Raw genomic sequence first — 17,558 nt, forward strand, 5'->3', positions numbered from 1 at the left:
GAAACTCTAGAGAATACAGGCCCAGTTTCCCTAATCTCTCTCCATAGGACAGTCCTGCCATTCCGGGAACAAGTCTGGTGAACCTTCGTTGCACTCCCTCTGAGAGTAATATCCTTCTTAAGATAAGGGGGCCAAAACTGCGCACTCTACTCCAGATGCGGTCTAACCAAGGTTCTATACAATTGAAGCAAGACTTCATTATTGCTGTACTCAAATTCTCTTGTGATAAAGGCTAACTTACCATTAACCTTCCTCATTGCTTGCTGCACCTGCATGTTGACAAGGACATCCAGGTCCCTTTGTACATCTGCGCTTTCTAATCTCTTGCCATTTAAGAAATACTCTACACATCTGTTCTTCCTACCAAAATGGATAACCTCACGTTTTTCCACATTATATTCCATCTGCCAAGTTCTTTCCTACTCACTAAGTCTGTCCAAATCCCCTTGAAGCTGCTTTTCATCATCCTCTCAACACACATTCCCACCTAGTTTTGTGTCATCTGCAAATTTGGAAAAATTGCATTTGGTCCCCACATCCAAATCATTGATCGATATTGTGAACAGCTGGGGCACAAGTACTGATCCTTGCGGTACCCTACTAGTCACAGCCTGCCAACGCAAGAACAAAGAACAGTACAGCACAGGAACAGTCCATTCGGCCCTTCAAGCCTGCGCCGATCTTGATGCCTGCCTAAACTAAAACCTTCTGCACTTTGGGGACCGTATCCTTCTATTCCCATCCTATTCATGTATTTGTCAAGATGCCTCTTAAACGTCGCTATCATATCTGCTTCCACCACCTCCCCCGGCAGCATGTTCCAGGCACTCACCACCCTCTGTATAAAGAACTTGCCTCGCACATCCCCTCTAAACTTTGCCCCTAGTAACTGACTCTTACACCCTGGGAAAAACCTCTGTCCATGCCAGTCATAACTTTGTAAACCTCTATCATGTCGCCCCTCCACCTCCGTCGTTCCAGTGAAAACAATCCCAGTTTTTCCAACCTCTCCTCATAGCTAATGCCCTCCAGACCAGGCAACATCCTGGTAAACCTCTTCTGTACCCTCTCCAAAGCCTCCACGTCCTTCTGGTAGTGTGGCGACCAGAATTGCACGCAATATTCTAAGTGTGGCCTAACTAAGGTTCTGTACAGCTGCAACATGACTTGCCAATTTTTATACTCTATGCCCCGACCGATGAAGGCAAGCATGTCGTATGCCTTCTTGACTACCTTATCCACCTGCGTTGCCACTTTCAGTGACCTGTGGACCTGTACGCCCAGATCTCTCTGCAAGAATAACCCATTTATTCCTACTGTTTTCTGCCTGTTAACCAATCCTTAATCCATGCCAGTATATTACTTCCTATCCTATGTGCTTTAATTTTGCTAACCAATCTCCTGTGGGGGACTTTATCAAAAGCCTTCTGAAAATCCAAGTATACTATATCCACCAACTCCCCTTTATCAATTCTGTTAGTAACATCCTCACTAAACTCCAACATGTTCGTCAAACGTGATTTCCCATTCATAAATCCATGTTGACCATGCCCTATCAGATCATTATTATCCAGGTCATAGAGAGAGAGAGTCATACAGCAAAGAAACAGGCCCTTTGGCCCACCGCGTCCAAGCCGACCATAATGCCTATCTATACTAATCCCACCTGCCTGCATTAATTCCATGTCCCTCTGTGCCTTGCTCATTCAAGTACCTGTCCAGATGCCTCTTAAATGTTGCTACTGTTCCTGCCTCCACCACCTCCTGGCAGCTCATTCCAGATACCCACTATTCTTTGTGTGAAAAATTTACCCCTTTGATCCCCTTTAAACCTCCTCCCTCTCACCTTAAATCTATGCCCTCTAGTTTTAGTCACCCCGACCATGGGAAACAGTCTCTGGCTATCTACCCTATCATAGTTTTCTATACCTCTATCAAGTCCCCTCTCAGCCTCCTTCGCTCCAGGGAAAACCGACCCAGCCTATCCAATCTCTCTTTATAACTCAAGCCCTCCAAACCAGGCAACATCCTTGTGAATCTTTTCTGCACCCTCTCTAGCTTAATCACATCTTTCCTGTAGTGCGGTGACCAGAACTGCACACAGTACTCCAAATGCGGCCTAACCAACGTTATGTACATTTAGTGTCCATTTATCACATCCTTTTAGAACAGCTTGTAACATTTTCCCTAGTACTGATTGTAAGGCTAACAGTTCTATAGGTCCCTGTTTTCTCTCTCCCTCCTTTAAATAGTGGGGTTACATTTGTTACCTTCCAATCTGCAGGAGCCGTTCTAGAATCTATAGAATTTTGGAAGATGATCACCAATGCATCCACTACCTCCATAGCTACCTCTTTCAACACTCTGGGATGTAGAATATCAGGTACTGGGGACTTATTAGCCTTCAGCCCCATTAATTTCTCCAATACAATCTTCTTACTAATACTAATTTCCTTCAATTCCTCATTTTCCCCCTAGTTGCTTGGATCTCTCATTCTGGGAGATTTCTTGTATCTTCCTCAGTGAAGACAGACACAAAGTAATCATTTAGCTTCTCTGCCATTTCCCCATTATAAATTCTTCTGACTCTGCCTGTAATGGACCCACATTTGTCTTAGCCAAATGTTTTCTTTCTACGTACCTGTAGAAGCTTTTACAGTCCGTTTTTATATTTTTTGCTAGTTTAGAATATTCTACTCTCCCTTTATCAGTTTCTTTGTCCTTATTTGCTGTATTCTAAAATCCTCCTGATCCTTAGGTTTACTACTATTTCTGTCCACTTTATAGGCCTTTTCTTTTAATCTTATTTAATCCATCAGGGCAATTAGATCATACCCATTTACCTCTATTTGTGCTTTTAGGTCATCTACCTTGTTGCGAGTGCTGCGCGCATTCAGGTAGAGTGCCCTTAACCACCTCGTCTTGACATTATTCTGCATTCTAAACCTAGTTGATGCTACTTTTCTACCTCCTGTTACCAACTTTACTTCCTTACAATTTGAGCTACTCCACAGGCTCACATTCCTCTAAAAAGTTGTTTAAACCCTCCCCAACAGCACAAGCAAATCTCCCTTCAAGGATGTTAGTTCCAGTGCTATTAAAGTGTAGCCCATCCATCTTGTCCAGGTCCCACCTGCCCCAGAACTGGTCCCAATGCCTCAGAAATCTGATGCCCTCCCTGCCACACCAATTCTCCAACCATGTGTTCAATCAATCAAACCTCCTATTCCTGTGCTCACTAGTACGTGGCACTGGGAGTAATCCTGAGATTACTGCTCTTGAGGTCCTACTTTTTAATTTCCTTCCTAACTCCCTAAAATCTGCTTTCAGGACCTCATCCCTCTTCCTACCTGTGTCATTGGTACCAATCCTCCCCCAAAAGGATGTCCTGCAGCCGCCCCGTGACATCCTTGAGCCTGGGACCAGGAAGGCACCATCCGGGAGTCACGTTTACTGCCACAGAAACACCTGTCTGATTCCCTGACTATCGAATCCCCTATCACTATTGCTCTTCCACTCTTCTTCCCTCCCTCCTGTGCAGCTGAGCTACCAGTGGTGCCATGGACTTTGCTGTGGCTGCACTCACCTGAGGAACCATTGCCCTCACCAGTATGAAAATGGAAAACCGATTAGCAAGCAGGATAGACTCAGGGGACTCCTGGTGGTCACCCATTCCCTCTCTGCCTGCATGTTCTTAACCTGCAATGTGATTACTTCCCTAAACGTGCTATCCACGTAATCCTCTGCCTTGCCGATGCACAACAGTCACTCCAGCCTCCACTCAAGTTCCAAAACCCAGAGCTGAAGCTTCTGCAGCTGGTAACACTTCCTGCAGATGTGTTTGTCTAGGACACATGGTGCATCTATGACTTCCCACCTACCGCAGGATGTACATTTCACTTGGCTGAGCTGACCTGCCATACCGTAACTTTAAAAACTATTTATTACAATTAGAAGTAGAATAACTTACCAGTTACTCACCAGTCAACTGCTTCTCCATACCGAAGAGAGGCAGCTACTGGAGGCTGAAAAAAGGTAGAAAATGAATGAAAGGAGCCCCTCCCTCACTGAATTCCCTCATGCACCAACTCCCACTTTACACTCTTGGCACTCAAAGTAGCTCTCAGTGCAGACAAATTTATTTTCTTAATTTATAGTTACCCTCCTTCCCGAACTCCTTCACTTAGCAAACTCCCTTCTTCACACTCTGTACCCTCCAACAGCACTCAATGCAGACAAGCAGCACTGAGTCCCCTGAATTTATGCTCCCTATAAACAATGCTATCAGCTCTGCTAGAACTCAGAAACCAGTTTAAGCTAGCTAGTTAACTATCTACAGCTACTGAGAGCTTGTATATCCTTGTTTAAAACTATAAGAAACCTAACTTTCCTCTTAACTTACAGTAATTTCAATTAATTGCTAAATGTAAAAAAAAAACCTAGACTTCAGAGAGATTAACCCTTAAAATCCACTCACTTACCAAACTCCCTTCACAATCTCTGCCCTCCAGCAACACTCAGTGCAGACCAGGACATACCTGGGCAATTTTCCAAATTGTCGGATAGATGCCAGTGCACTGGAACAGATTGGCTGGGGGCGTGGCAAGTTCTGGAGCACAGGTCTTCAGTACTATTGCCGGAATGTTGTCAGGGCCCAAAGCCTTTGCAGTATCCAGTGCCGTCAATCGTTTCTTGATATCACATGGAGTGAATTGGATTGGCTAAAGACTGGCATCTATGCTGCTTGAGACTTCAGGAGGAGGCCGAGATGGATCATCCATTTGGCACTTCTGGCTGAAGGGCACCCTCATCATTGAGGATGGGATATTTGTGAAGCCACCTCCTCCAGTTAGTTGTTTAATTGTCCACCACCGTTCATGGCTGGATGTGGCAGGGCTGCGTGGTGCTGGTGACACCAGAGGCACGTCATGCGCATGGGCCTGGGCTGTCTCAGCTTCCATCAGCCACTTGGGCATGTCTGCTATGTCCACCAGGTTGTGGGTTCGAATCTAGTCTCAAGTGCATGCTTTCGGGTGTAAGAGGATCTGCGCAAGTGGAGGGTGCAGGGGTAAGAGGTGATGCCTCAGAGACGGGAGGCTCTCCGGATGTTCTGCATGACCTGCTTGAGAGAACAGACATTGAAGAGTCAAGGGCCTCCTCTCCGGACATGGTACACACCCCTACTTTGGAGAGCCCTGTAGGCACCAGATGCTTCACGAGCAGCATGGCTCCATCATTGCTGATGTACCCTTGTGCCCCATGGTGACTTTACTCTGTCTTAGGAAGGTGCCACTATCTCTCTGTCTTGTCTGCAACGCACCCTCCATCCAGTGGGCATGCCAGCTCAGTGGCCAGCGCCTCCATCGGGCTCAGGACAGCCCTTGGTTGTCTACCTTGGTTCAGTCTGTGCGATTGCATGCAATCTTCTCCTGCAGGCACATAGATGAATGTTGTTGGTTTCCCAGTGTCGACAAGCCCAAGACATATGCTAATAGTTGCAGATGGAGGCACATAGATGCCTCCTGCAGCCAGCCCCTTTCCAGGTCCTTCATGAGAGTCTCCAATGACAAAAGGCCACCTTTCAGCCCCGCTTTGCCAGGCCTCAAGCAGCTTGTCTATATCCCCTGGCCCTTTGCCCATGTTGGTGGGCAACCCCTCTCGATCCAGCGCACCTTGCTCCTCTGACAAATGCAACGCCCAAGAGGCGCTCACTTTTGTTGCCTACAGGAGGTAATTGAGCCGCTTGCGGCATTAAATCCAGGTCCTTGGTGTGACCCCCATGGCTGCTAACCTCCTCCACTATCTACAGCCAGGTTCGTTTGGTCAGGCGCCCAGCTGTCCACCTCCCGTCCCTAGGGAAGAGTATATCCATCCTTTCCCTGGGAGCCTGTAAGAGAACCTGGAAGGAGGCATTACGAAATAACGGGGCCAGCGGGATTCTTCCTTCCGCCATCCATAGTATTGGACAATCCTTGCGCCTCATTCATCTTAATTGGCTGGCTCTGCTTGATTGTGTGTGGCCAGCTATTAATAGCCTGACAAAATCCTCACCTGCTGCCAGTCCCGACATAGGATCCTGCGGCTTCCAATTAAAATCTGGCCTTCAGTGTCTAAGCTCGTGGCCGTTTGGGAGGTGCCCACACAATGAAACTCTACCTCAGCATGGCTTTTAGAATAAGTGTATGATGCACTATCCCATGAAAGAGTTAATATCAAAAATAATTTCATAATTAGTATTCAGAACACTTGACATTCCTTAGCATTGTAAGTATTTCTTCCAGAATTTCAAACCAGGTCATGGCTGCTTCCTTGTGTGCCTAATGCAGTTGAATTTTGCCAGTTCCATGCTGTTAGAAATTTGTGTCTGCTGCAGGTATTTACCTAGGGTCCAGTGGTGTCAGTAAGCTGCTGGTCTTTTCTTATTAGATTTGTGCTGCTTTGTATCACTGGTGTGGCACAGGACATAGTATACTAATGAAATTCTCTTGCGATCTGAACCAGATAATTGCGTCTTAAGCGCATATCCTTAATTGTTCCAAGGGAGTTAACACCAGGTGAGGTGCTGTTTGTTTCAGCTCTTAACTACTTTGCTCCATTGGAGACAAAACATAAACATTCAAATATGATGGAACCTTGATCAGTACAATTTCAGTTTGCCTACTTTTTTATTTGTTCATGGGATGTGGGCTGTTAAAAAAAAAAAATAAAGAACATGCTTCTCTAGCTCAGTTCAGGGAGTCTTAACATAAATGAATAGCCTGGCGCACGTGTGTGCTTTTTCTCCCTCTGTGACGCGCACGTGCTTTCTCTCCCTCTGGCGCGTGCGCTTTCCCTCCCTCTGTGGTGGGCGCGCGTGCTTTCCCTCCCCTGGCGCCCACTGTGCCTCGCAGCGGTATGACCATCACTGAATCGCTCGCCATCAGCATCCTGGGGTGGGGGGGGGGGGCGGTGGTTATCATTGACCAGAAACTTAACTGGATCAGCCATACAAATACTGTAGCTACAAGAGCAGGTCCGAGGCTGGGATTTCTACGGCAAGTAACTCACCACCTGACTCCTCAAAGCCTGTCCACCATCTACCAGGCACAAGTCAGGAGCGTGGTAGAATACTCTCCATTTGCCTAGATGAGTGCAGCTCCAGCAACACTCAAGAAGCTCAACACCATCCAGGACAAAGCAGCCTGTTTAATTGGCACTCCCTCTACCACAGGTACATAGCGGCAGCAGTGTGCCATCTACAAGATGCACTGCAACAACTCACTCTTTGACAACATCTTCCAAACTCGCCACTGTACCACCTAGAAGATCAAAGGCAGCAGATGCATGCGGACATCACCACCCGCAAGCTACTCCAAGACGCGCCATCCTGATTTGGGACTGTATCACCGTTCCTTCACTGTTGCTGGGTCAAAAAGCTGGAACTGCCCCCTAACAACTCTGTTGGGCGTATACCTACACCACATGGGCAGCAGTGGTTCAAGGGCAATTAGGGATGTGCAACAAATGCTAGCCTTGCCATGCTCATGTCCCATGAAACGAATAATAAAGTGCGTTGACTGAAGGATTTGAGCTGAAGGAGTTAATGTAGTAGAATGCGAGGCAACATGGGAAATATATAATCTAGAATAAATGTAAACAAGAAATGCTGGAAGTACTCAGCAGGTCTGGCAGCATCTGTGGAAGAAGCAGAGTTAACGTTTCAGGTCAGTGACCTTTCATCATTTCTAACTATATATTTCTAACCAATCTTTGAGGATATTTTTATTGCGTAAGTGTGCTTTGCAGTTTCAATACATTTTCTACAAGGCATGTTCCTAGGTTAACTTAGTTTAGTTTAGAGATACAGCACTGAAACAGGCCCTTCGGCCCACCGAGTCTGTGCCAACCATCAACCACCCATTTATACTAATCCTACACTAATTCCATATTCCTACCGCATCCCCACCTGTCCCTATATATTTCCCTACCACCTACCTATACTAGGGACAATTTATAATGGACAATTTACCTATCAACTTGCAAATCTTTGGCATGTGGGAGGAAACTGGAGCACCCGGAGGAAACCCACGCAGACACAGGGAGAACTTGCAAACTCCACACAGGCAGTACCCAGAATTGACCCTGGGTCGCTGGAGCTGTGAGGCTGCGGTGCTAACCACTGTGCCGCCCATTTCGCTAACTATTTTTTGTTATTCATTCACTGAATTTGGATGTTGCTGGCAAGGCCAGTCCATTCCTAGATCCCATTTGAGGCCTTAGTGAGCTGCCTTCTTGAACTGATGCAGTCCATGTTGTGAAGGTGCTACCACAGTGCTATTATGTTGAAGTCCTGGAGCATCTGACCCAGCACAATGAAGGAGCAGTTTCCAAGTTAGGATGGTATGCAACTTGGAGGTGGTGGTGTTCTGTGCATCTGCAGCCCTTGTCCTCCTACAAGTTGGGTTGGGGAGATGCTATCGAAGAGGCCTTGGCTGCTTGCTGCAATACATCTTGTATGTAGCAGGCCATTTTGCGCTAGTGGTGGAGGGAGTAACTAAAGCGAACTGCTTTGACTTGGATGATGTTGAGCTTCCTTATTAGTGTTGGAACTGCACTCATCCTGCAAGTAGAGAGAATTCCACTTATCGCTCCAAGCCTGAATATTGTCCAGGGCTTGCAGTATGTGGGCTCAGACTGCTTCGTTATCTGAGGAGTTGAAAATGGAACTGAACACTGCAAAATCATCAGCGAGCATCCCCACTTCTGACCTTATGATGGAAGGAAGGTAATTGACCAAAAAGCTGAAGATGGTTGGCCCCTGAGGAACTCCTGCAGCCGTGCCCTGGGGCTGAGATCTTTAGCTTCCAGCAAATACAACCATCTTCCTTTGTGCTAGGTATATGTCCAGCTAGTGGAGAGTTGTGCCCCAATCCCCGTTGACTGCAGTTTTACTAGGGCTCCTTGATGCCATACTCAGTCAAATACTGCCTTACCTCACCTGGAATTCAGCTCTTGTCCATATTTTGGACTAAGGCTGTAATTTATTTTCAGTGCTTTGTATTATATTTTTGCCTTGCCATGAAATATACGTTCCTCCTCCTTCTCCTTCATGATTGCCTGTCTTTAGTCCTGCTTAAGAAGAGCATGTGCATTGTTATGACCAGGTGTGAAAGGTGTCTAGGGGTCTTTTGTTGTCTTCACCTGGTCTTATTGTAACAGGGTTTAATATTAAACAGTGTTTTGAGCTCCCCCTTTGTGAATCCTTGTTCACAACTTTCCAATTATAAGACACAGAAATGAGCATAAACAGGCTTTCTCAGGTCTAAAGAAGGAAAGTGAAATTTATTAAACCTTAAACTCTAATATGGTTAACGCCTACGGACATACAACACGCCCACGCTAGCTTGCACATGCGATACACACATAGAAATAGGGACAGAAAAGAGGAGAGGAAAATATAGTAGAGAAGGGTTTGAGGCAATATCAGAAAAGTTTCTTATTTACTGTGCTTCAAGCTTGCTTGATTGTAGGTAGTCTTGCTGTTCATTGGGGCCCAGTGTTGTTCTTTAAACATTGTTCATGTAGGAGACTTTTCTCTCTTTGAGGTTCATGTGTTTTCACAAGATTTCTGATGCTGGTGTAAGCGAGATGAGAGCAAACTGGTGAGAGATGTTCTAAGCCAGGAGCTTTCTCAGTTCACATCCTCTGTTGGAAGTTCAAATTCAAACCTCCAACAGTCAGTCATCTGACCACTACTTCTGTGTATTGGGGAAGCAACAACTGGGTCCCCATTGTTCCAACACTGTCTGTTAATATTCAAATGTCTTTCCCGTCAGGGGCTTGCAGTTTTAAGTTTTGATGTTCAGGTGGCGAAATAATGTGTGCCTCAGTCTTGGCAGGTGGTGGGGGGGGGTTTGCCTGACAGAATCAAAAGAGAAATAGAAAACCCCGCACATGAAGTAGAGAGGAAAAATGGTGGGGGGCAAGTGCAAGAATAGGCAAATGAAGTGCTGATGAGCAAATTGCAAAAATGAAGGAAAAAGCAAAACCGAAGAATGACAACATTTTTAGAACAAAACTCTTGCCTCCCTGTATTGCTTAGATTTTAATACAAGGGGAGGTGCACTATTATACACAATTCTTTGAGCACCTTGATATGTATCAATCTTCATATAGAATTTTTAGTGTTATATTCTTCAAATGGCATTGCTCATATATTCCCTGCTAAATGACGTGAGTACTCCTATCCAGAATGCAGCAAACACCTTACGTTACCTTCTTTGAGTAAAATATAAGGGACTTTATTGATCCATTCCTAACACAATGCTTAAAGACAAAAAATTGAATGTGCTTTTAGTCAGGATCCTACATTAATTCTGATATTAGCCTTTTGACCCATATCTCGCTAATCGGTTTTCCTTTTTGGATACTGGTGAGTGTGTTTGGTTCCTCAGAGGAGTGCAGTCAGTGTCAAGTTTGTGGCACCACAGGTGGCTCAGCTGCACAGGAGGGGAGGAAGAAGAGTGGAAGAGCAGTAGTGATAGGGGATTCGTCAGGGGAACAGACAGGTATTTCTGCGGCTATGGACGTGACTGCAGCATGGTGTGTTGTCTCCCTGGTGACAGGTTCAAGGATGTCATGGAGCGGCTACAGGACATTCTTCTAGGGGAGGGTGAACAGCCAGAGGTCTTGGTCCACGTTGGTACCAATGACATAAGTAAGAAGGGGAATGAGGGCCTGAAAGCAGATTTTGGGGAGGTAGGAAGGAAATTTAAAAAGCAGGACCTCAAATATTGCTGGAAACAGAACTAAGGAACAAAAAAAGGTGCAATTACATTGCTTGGTGTTGTCTGTAGGTCACCAGCTAGTGGAAAGGACATGGATGAACAAATTTGCAAGGAAATTAGAGAGATGCAAAAATTATAGGGTAGTTATAATGGGGGACTTCAATTATCCAAACATAGACTGGGATAGTAGTAGTGTAAAGGGCAGTGAGGGGCAAGACTCCTAGAGTGTGTTCAAGAAAATTTTCTATGGCAGTATTTTGCTAGTCCAATGAGAAAGGAGGCACAGCTAGACCTGGTTCTTGGGAATGAGGTGGGCCAAGTGGATCAGGTATCAATAGGAGAGTATTTACGAGTCAGTGATCATTGTATCATAAGGTTTAGGCTGACTATGGAAAAGGACTAAGAACAATCCAGAGTAGGAATAATTAACGAGGGAAAGCCAACTTCAATGGGGTAAGAATGGAGGTGGGGTGAGTAAATTGAAGTCAAAGGTTGGCAGGAAAAACAGTAGCTGAACAATGGGTGACCTTCAAAGAAGAGTGTATTCAGGCACAGTCCAAGGTATGTTCCCTCATAAGGGAAAGGTAGGGCAAACAAATCCAGAGCTCCCTGGATGACAAAAGAGGTAGAGGTTAAGATGAAGAAAAAGTGAGCATGTGACAAATGCCAGGTAGAAAATTCTTTTGAGAGCCAGGCTGAATATAGAAAGTCCAGAAGGGAAGTGAAAAAGCTAATAAGAGAAGCAAAGAGAGCATTAAAAGAGACTGGCAGCAAACATTAAAGGGAATCCCAAAGTTTTCTGCAGACATGTAAATAGTAAAAAGGTGGTAAAAGGAGGAGTGGGACCATAAAGGTGATTTACAAATGGAGGCAGAGGGCATAGCTGAGATATTAAATTAATACTTTGCACATCTGTCTTTACCAAGGTAAAAGATGCAACCCAGGCAATGGTGAAAGAGGAGGTAATTCAGACACAAGAAGGGTTTAAAATTGATAGAGGACAGATTAGATAGGCTGTCGGTACTTAAAGTGAATGCAGCACCAGGACTGGATGAGAAGCATCCAAGGATACTGAGGGAAGTGAGGGTGGAAATCGCAGATGCACTGACCATAATTTTTCAGTCTTCCTTAGACTCGGGGGTGGTGCCAGAGGACTGGAGAATTGGAAACGTTACACCCTTTTTTGAACAAGGGTGTAACGATAAGTCCAGCAACTATAGGCCAGTCAGTTTAACCTCAGTGATGGGGAAACTTCTAGAAAAAATGATTTGGGATCAAATGGACAATTGTGGGTTAATTAAGGAAAGCCAGGGTGGATTTCTTAAGCGAAAATCATGTTTAATTAACTTACTGGAGTTTTTTGAGGAGGTTACAGAGGGTCGATGAGGGTAATGCTGTTGATGTGGTGTTCATGGACGTGTGCATGATACAGTGCCACACAACAGACTTGTAAGCAAGGTTATAGCTCATGGAATAAAAGGAACGGTAGCAACTTGGATATGAAATTGGCTGAGTGACAGGAAGCAAAGAGTAGAGGTTAATGGATGTTTTTCAGGCTGGAGGAACGTTTGTAGTGGAGTTCTTTAGGGGTCTATGTTGGGACCCTTGCTTGTATTGATATAAATTAATGGCCTAGACCTTGGTGTAAAGGGCACAATTTCAAAGTTTGCAGCTATGAAACTTGGAAGCATTGTGAACTGTGAGGAGGATAGTGTAGAACTTCAGAAGGACATAGACAAGTTGGTAGAATGGGCAGACAGGTGGCAGATGAAGTTCGATGCAGAGAAATGTGAAGTGATTCATTTTGGTAGGAAGAACATGGAGAGACAATATAAAAATAAAAGGGTACAGTTGTAAAGGGGGTGCAGGAGCAGAGGGACCTGGGTATATATGTGCATAAGTCATAGAAGGTGACAGGACAGGTTGAGAGAGTGGTGAATAAATCATATAGTATCCTGGGCTTTATTAATAAGCATAGATTACAAGAGCAAGGAAGTTATGTTGAACTTGTACACTAGTTCGGCCTCAGCTGGAGTATTGTGTCCAGTTCTGGGCACAGCACTTTAGGAAAGAAGTGAGGGCATTGGAGAGAGTACAGAGAAGATTCATGCGAATGGTTCCAGAGATGAAGAACTTCTGTTATGAAGATAGATTGGAGAAGTTAGGATTGTTTTCCTTGGAGAAGAGACGGCTGAGAGGTGATTTGATAGAGGTATTCAAAATCATGAGCGGTCTGGACAGAGAGAAACAGTTCCCACTCGTGAAAGGATCGAGGATGAGAGGGCACAGATTTAAAGTATTCGGTAAGAGAAGCAAAAGCAGCATGAGGCAAGACTTTTTCACGCAGCAAGTTGTTAAGCTCTGGAATGTGCTGCCTGAGAGTGTGGTGGAGGCAAGTTCGTTTGAAGCATTCAGAAGGGAATTAGACTGTTATATGAAGAGGAAGAATGTGCAGGGTTAACGGGAGAAGGTGGGGGAATGGAACTGAGTGAATTGCTCTTTCACGGAGCCGGTGCGGACACGATGGGCTGAATGGCCTCCTGCGCTGTAACAATTCTGTGATCTAAGGCACACTAAATTAACTGCTTCACATTTGTGTCCTACAAATGTGATGGGGAAATTGGGAAAATTATGGAATTGCATAATTTCACTTAATACAGTATATTTTCTAATTGGGTGTAGCAGTGCAGTGTTTATGCTGCTGGACTAGCAACCCAAAGGTCGAGAGTTCAATCCCACCATGGCAAGTGAAACTGAATTAATTGAAAAAGAAAGGCTTTCATTTACATAACGCTTTTCAACACCACCAGACGTCTCAAAGCATTTTACATTCAATGAAGTACTTTTGAAGTGCAGTCATGGTTGTGACATAGGAAACCTGGCTGTCCATTTGCGCGCAGCAAGCTCTTGCAAACAGTAATGTGATAATGACCAGATAATCCATTTTTATGATGTTGAGGGATAAATATTCATCAGGATACCAGGGATAATGGCCCTAGTTTTCTTTGAAATAGTACCATGGGATCTTTTACAACCACCTCAGAGGGCAGGCGCGGCCTCGGTTTAATGTCTCATCAGAAAGACGATGCCTCCAACAGTGCAGCACTTGAGTTTTGGCGTGTCAGCCTTGAGTTTTGTGTTCAAGACTTGGAGTGGGACTTGAACCTGAAACCTTGTGACTCAGAGGCAAGAGTACTACCAACTGAGCTGCAGCTGCTAACATTGTGGCCCTAATTGTGTAAGTTGTGTAAGAATTCACCTGGGCCATTAATGTCCTTCAGAAAAGGGAACCTGCCACTGACGTGACTCCTGTCCCATGTCACATGGTTGGTTCTTATTGTCCTGAGAGCAGCTTCACCTCTGGAGTTGCCCACATTCCTCGAACAAATAGCACCAATTGGAGTGTGACTTCTGCTTGCCCCTTTTTGATTTTCTGATGCATGAATCTGTTTTTGCATGGGTCTTCGATGTTAATATGATTTGTCTATTGAAATTGTTGCTAAATATATAGATTGCATATTTTCTAAATTTGTTACCTTGGTTAGATTTTATGGAATCTCATTTCTGGTGAGTTCTGAAATTTGGGAATGAACTGCAGCAGTACTTGGGCGGCGCAGTGGTTCGCACCGCAGCCTCACAGCTCCAGCGACCCAGGTTCAATTCTGGGTACTCCCTGTGTGGAGTTTGCAAGTTCTCCCTGTGTCTGCGTGGGTTTCCTCCAGGTGCTCCGGTTTCCTCCCACAGCCAAAAGACTTGCAGGTTGATAGGTAAATTGGCCATTATAAATTGCCCCTAGTATAGGTAGGTGGTAGGGGAATATAGGGACGGGTGAGGATGTGGTAGGAATATGGGATTAGTGTAGGATTAGTATAAATGGGTGGTTAATGGTCGGCACAGACTCGGTGGGCCGAAGGGCTGTATCTCTAAATCTTAAAAAAAAATCTAAAAAATCTTGACACAATTACCCTGTTTATGGTCTATGGTGGAATCCAGGTTAAAGATTATAAAATGTATTCTCATTTATCAGATACACCAGATCTACTGAAAGCCTCATGTTTGATGCGTAGGTGCAAATTGGAGCCAGATTGACACACACAATGCAATTAAGGTTCTGTTCACAATTACAAGCTTAGCAAATTTAGAACTGGTGTAAATGAAAACACTTTTTACTGGATTTATTCAGATGGTAGTATATTTGAAGCTTTTGGTGCTACAGCTGAATTTATGGTGAAGAGGGCCACCCATCAGCATCTGGTGTGTGGGCTTCACAAACAAGGGAGGGGAAAAGTATGGCCATACTCAATAAAACATATTCTCTATACCTGTATGTCATCGGATGTGAGCAGATTTTAAAATTATTCCTCCTCCTCCCCCCCCCCCACCCCCCCCCCCCACATTTTAAATGGTTTCCTCATTTTAAATTGAATTCAAAACAGCAGCAGATGTATCAGTCAGTCTGAGTATTAACAGAAGTCCTTTAACAAAAGCTGATAGGTGGCCCTCTTTTGCATTACCAGAAATTCAGCTGTAGCACCAAAAGCTTCAAATATACTACCATCTGAATAAATCCACTAAAGAGTTTTCATTTACACCAGTTTTAAATTTGCTAAGCTTGTAATTGTGAACAGAAGCTGACTTGCATTTTTTGGCCAATCTGGCTCCAATTTGCACTTAAGTATCAAACACGAGGCTTGTTTCAGCGGACCTGATAAATGAGAATACATTTCATAACTAAGTGGTCAGCTCAAACTCATGCTGCACAATGTGCATGAATTTTCAAATCTGAAGTAGTTGAAGTGGGTGTTGTCTAAGATCTGAGGTAAAATAATAATCCATCAACATTAAACTGTTTATAATAGCTGGAAATGATCGCCATGGAAAATCCTGCAGACCTGAAGAAACAACTGTATGTAGAATTTGAAGGGGAGCAAGGTGTGGATGAAGGAGGCGTCTCCAAAGAGTTCTTTCAACTTGTTGTGGAAGAAATCTTCAATCCTGACATTGGTATGGATTTCAATTTTGTAGTGTTCCAATTTTGGCATGCTGGTGATAGCTGCTCAAATGGTTCTAATAGCTAAAGATGGTGTGACATCGAATCATGTAGACCAGGACGGTCCCAAATTCAACCCCTACTGTGTGCTGAGTTAACCAATCTTCAGCTGGTAGCAGTGGGAACAACACAATTGGCCTCTGTATCCAGAGGAATATCATCCATGGTCCTTGCTCCTGTTGTTTAGTGACTGATGGACGCATCTGTATTTGGATGTCAGGTGAGGAAATGATTGCGCTCGGCTGCAATGGCCTTTATGGGTGAAGATTCGTTATTCATGTGTAAAATGATCACATAGAATTACCAGTACAGGTGGAGCTTTAACCCAGCATGATCGATCTCTTTAAGAGAGCGGAAAAAAAACTTGGAGGAGGGAGATAATTACTTTCACAAGACTATATTTTTATATGTACAACAATCACAGCTTAGTACACTTGGAAAGCAAGGTGCTAAAGAACCTTTTCTGATGTATTTTTCCCCCCACTAACTTCTTATTGCAAGCACTTTATATCTTGTAAGTGTAAATTAATTCTTGGTGGAAAAAAAACTAATGCCAATCATTAAATTACCATTGTGGTTTATTGACAAACCAATTGAATTACCTACAATGCTTTTTGAGCGATTTCCTGTCCAACTATTTCCTTTCCAGTAACTGAAAATTAGCTAAACTATAAAGGAGAACAAAGTGCTGGAACCTGACTGATATATCCAGGTTCCTGAGACAAATGGGGGGAAAATAGCTGAGGCCTAAGAAATGATATTTCTAAGTTCTCTTGAGAATGGCTGTGGACTGCAGCGGGCAATGTAGTATTCATTTTCAAAAAGAAAGTACTTGGTTAACCTGAATAGTAGACAAATTTGTTTAACATCTGTGGGAAAGAACATTTTCTAATCTTTAAATTTGAAATTGCTTGAGTATCTAGATGAACAGTAAGTAATTCAAAGTAGCCTAAATGGATTTTAAACTGGTTAGAAGGGAAGAATCCAAGAATTATGGGCAGCTTCTTAACAGTAGAAGTGAGTAGTCGTGCCCACTGATTTTGGAAGAGCAGGCGAATTTAGGAGTTTAGGTTTACAGGACCTAAAAGCAGTACCTTAATTCGTTAAGTCTATAAGTAAGTTAATCGAACACTGGCTTTTATGGCAAAAATACAGAAGTCAAGATACAGTGGTGAATCATAGAATGATGCAGAGTAGAAGGTCGTCATTCGGCCCATTGAGCTTGTGTTGGCACTTTGTTAGGGCTCCCCTGTTCTTTCCCCATACCCTGTAAATTTTTCCTCTTCAGTAGGGAGTTGGATAAGTACTTGAAAGTTACTATTGATTCTGCTTCCGTTACCCTTTCAGGCTGTGTATTTCAGATCACACCAACTCGCAGTTTTTTTTTTTAAAGCTTCCTCATGTTGCCTCTAGTTTTTTGCCAGTCACCTTTAAACTTGCGTTGTCTGCATACTGATCCTTCTGTCACTGGAAATAGATTTTCCTTACTCCATCAAAACCATTCATAATTTTGAACACCTCTATCAAATCTCCTCTTGACCTTCTCTGCTCTAAGGAGAACAACCCCAGCTTCTCTAGTCTCTGCACATAACTGAAGTCCCTCTTGCTTGGTAGGATTCTTGTAAATCTCTTTAAATTGATAAAACGATTAATCCCATATTTCAGGATTTGATCTACCCTCTGCAAGGGCTTGATCACCTTCCTAAAGTATGTTGCCCAGAATTGAACACAACTGACTCTTA

The 17,558-nt window shown here is 44.0% G+C and overlaps 1 protein-coding gene across 1 annotated transcript in view; it reads left to right on the plus strand.

The window, feature by feature from the left end:
* Positions 1-17,558, plus strand: part of ube3a (ubiquitin protein ligase E3A) — a 76,786-nt gene that overhangs the window by 38,559 nt on the left and 20,669 nt on the right. The window contains exon 5 of the mRNA XM_068033285.1: positions 15,626-15,770. Coding sequence (XP_067889386.1) covers positions 15,626-15,770 — 145 coding nt within the window. The remainder of the gene's footprint in view (positions 1-15,625; positions 15,771-17,558) is intronic.

This window comes from Heterodontus francisci, chromosome 6 (genome assembly GCF_036365525.1).
Source record: "Heterodontus francisci isolate sHetFra1 chromosome 6, sHetFra1.hap1, whole genome shotgun sequence".
In the NCBI taxonomy this organism is placed as follows: domain Eukaryota; kingdom Metazoa; phylum Chordata; class Chondrichthyes; order Heterodontiformes; family Heterodontidae; genus Heterodontus; species Heterodontus francisci.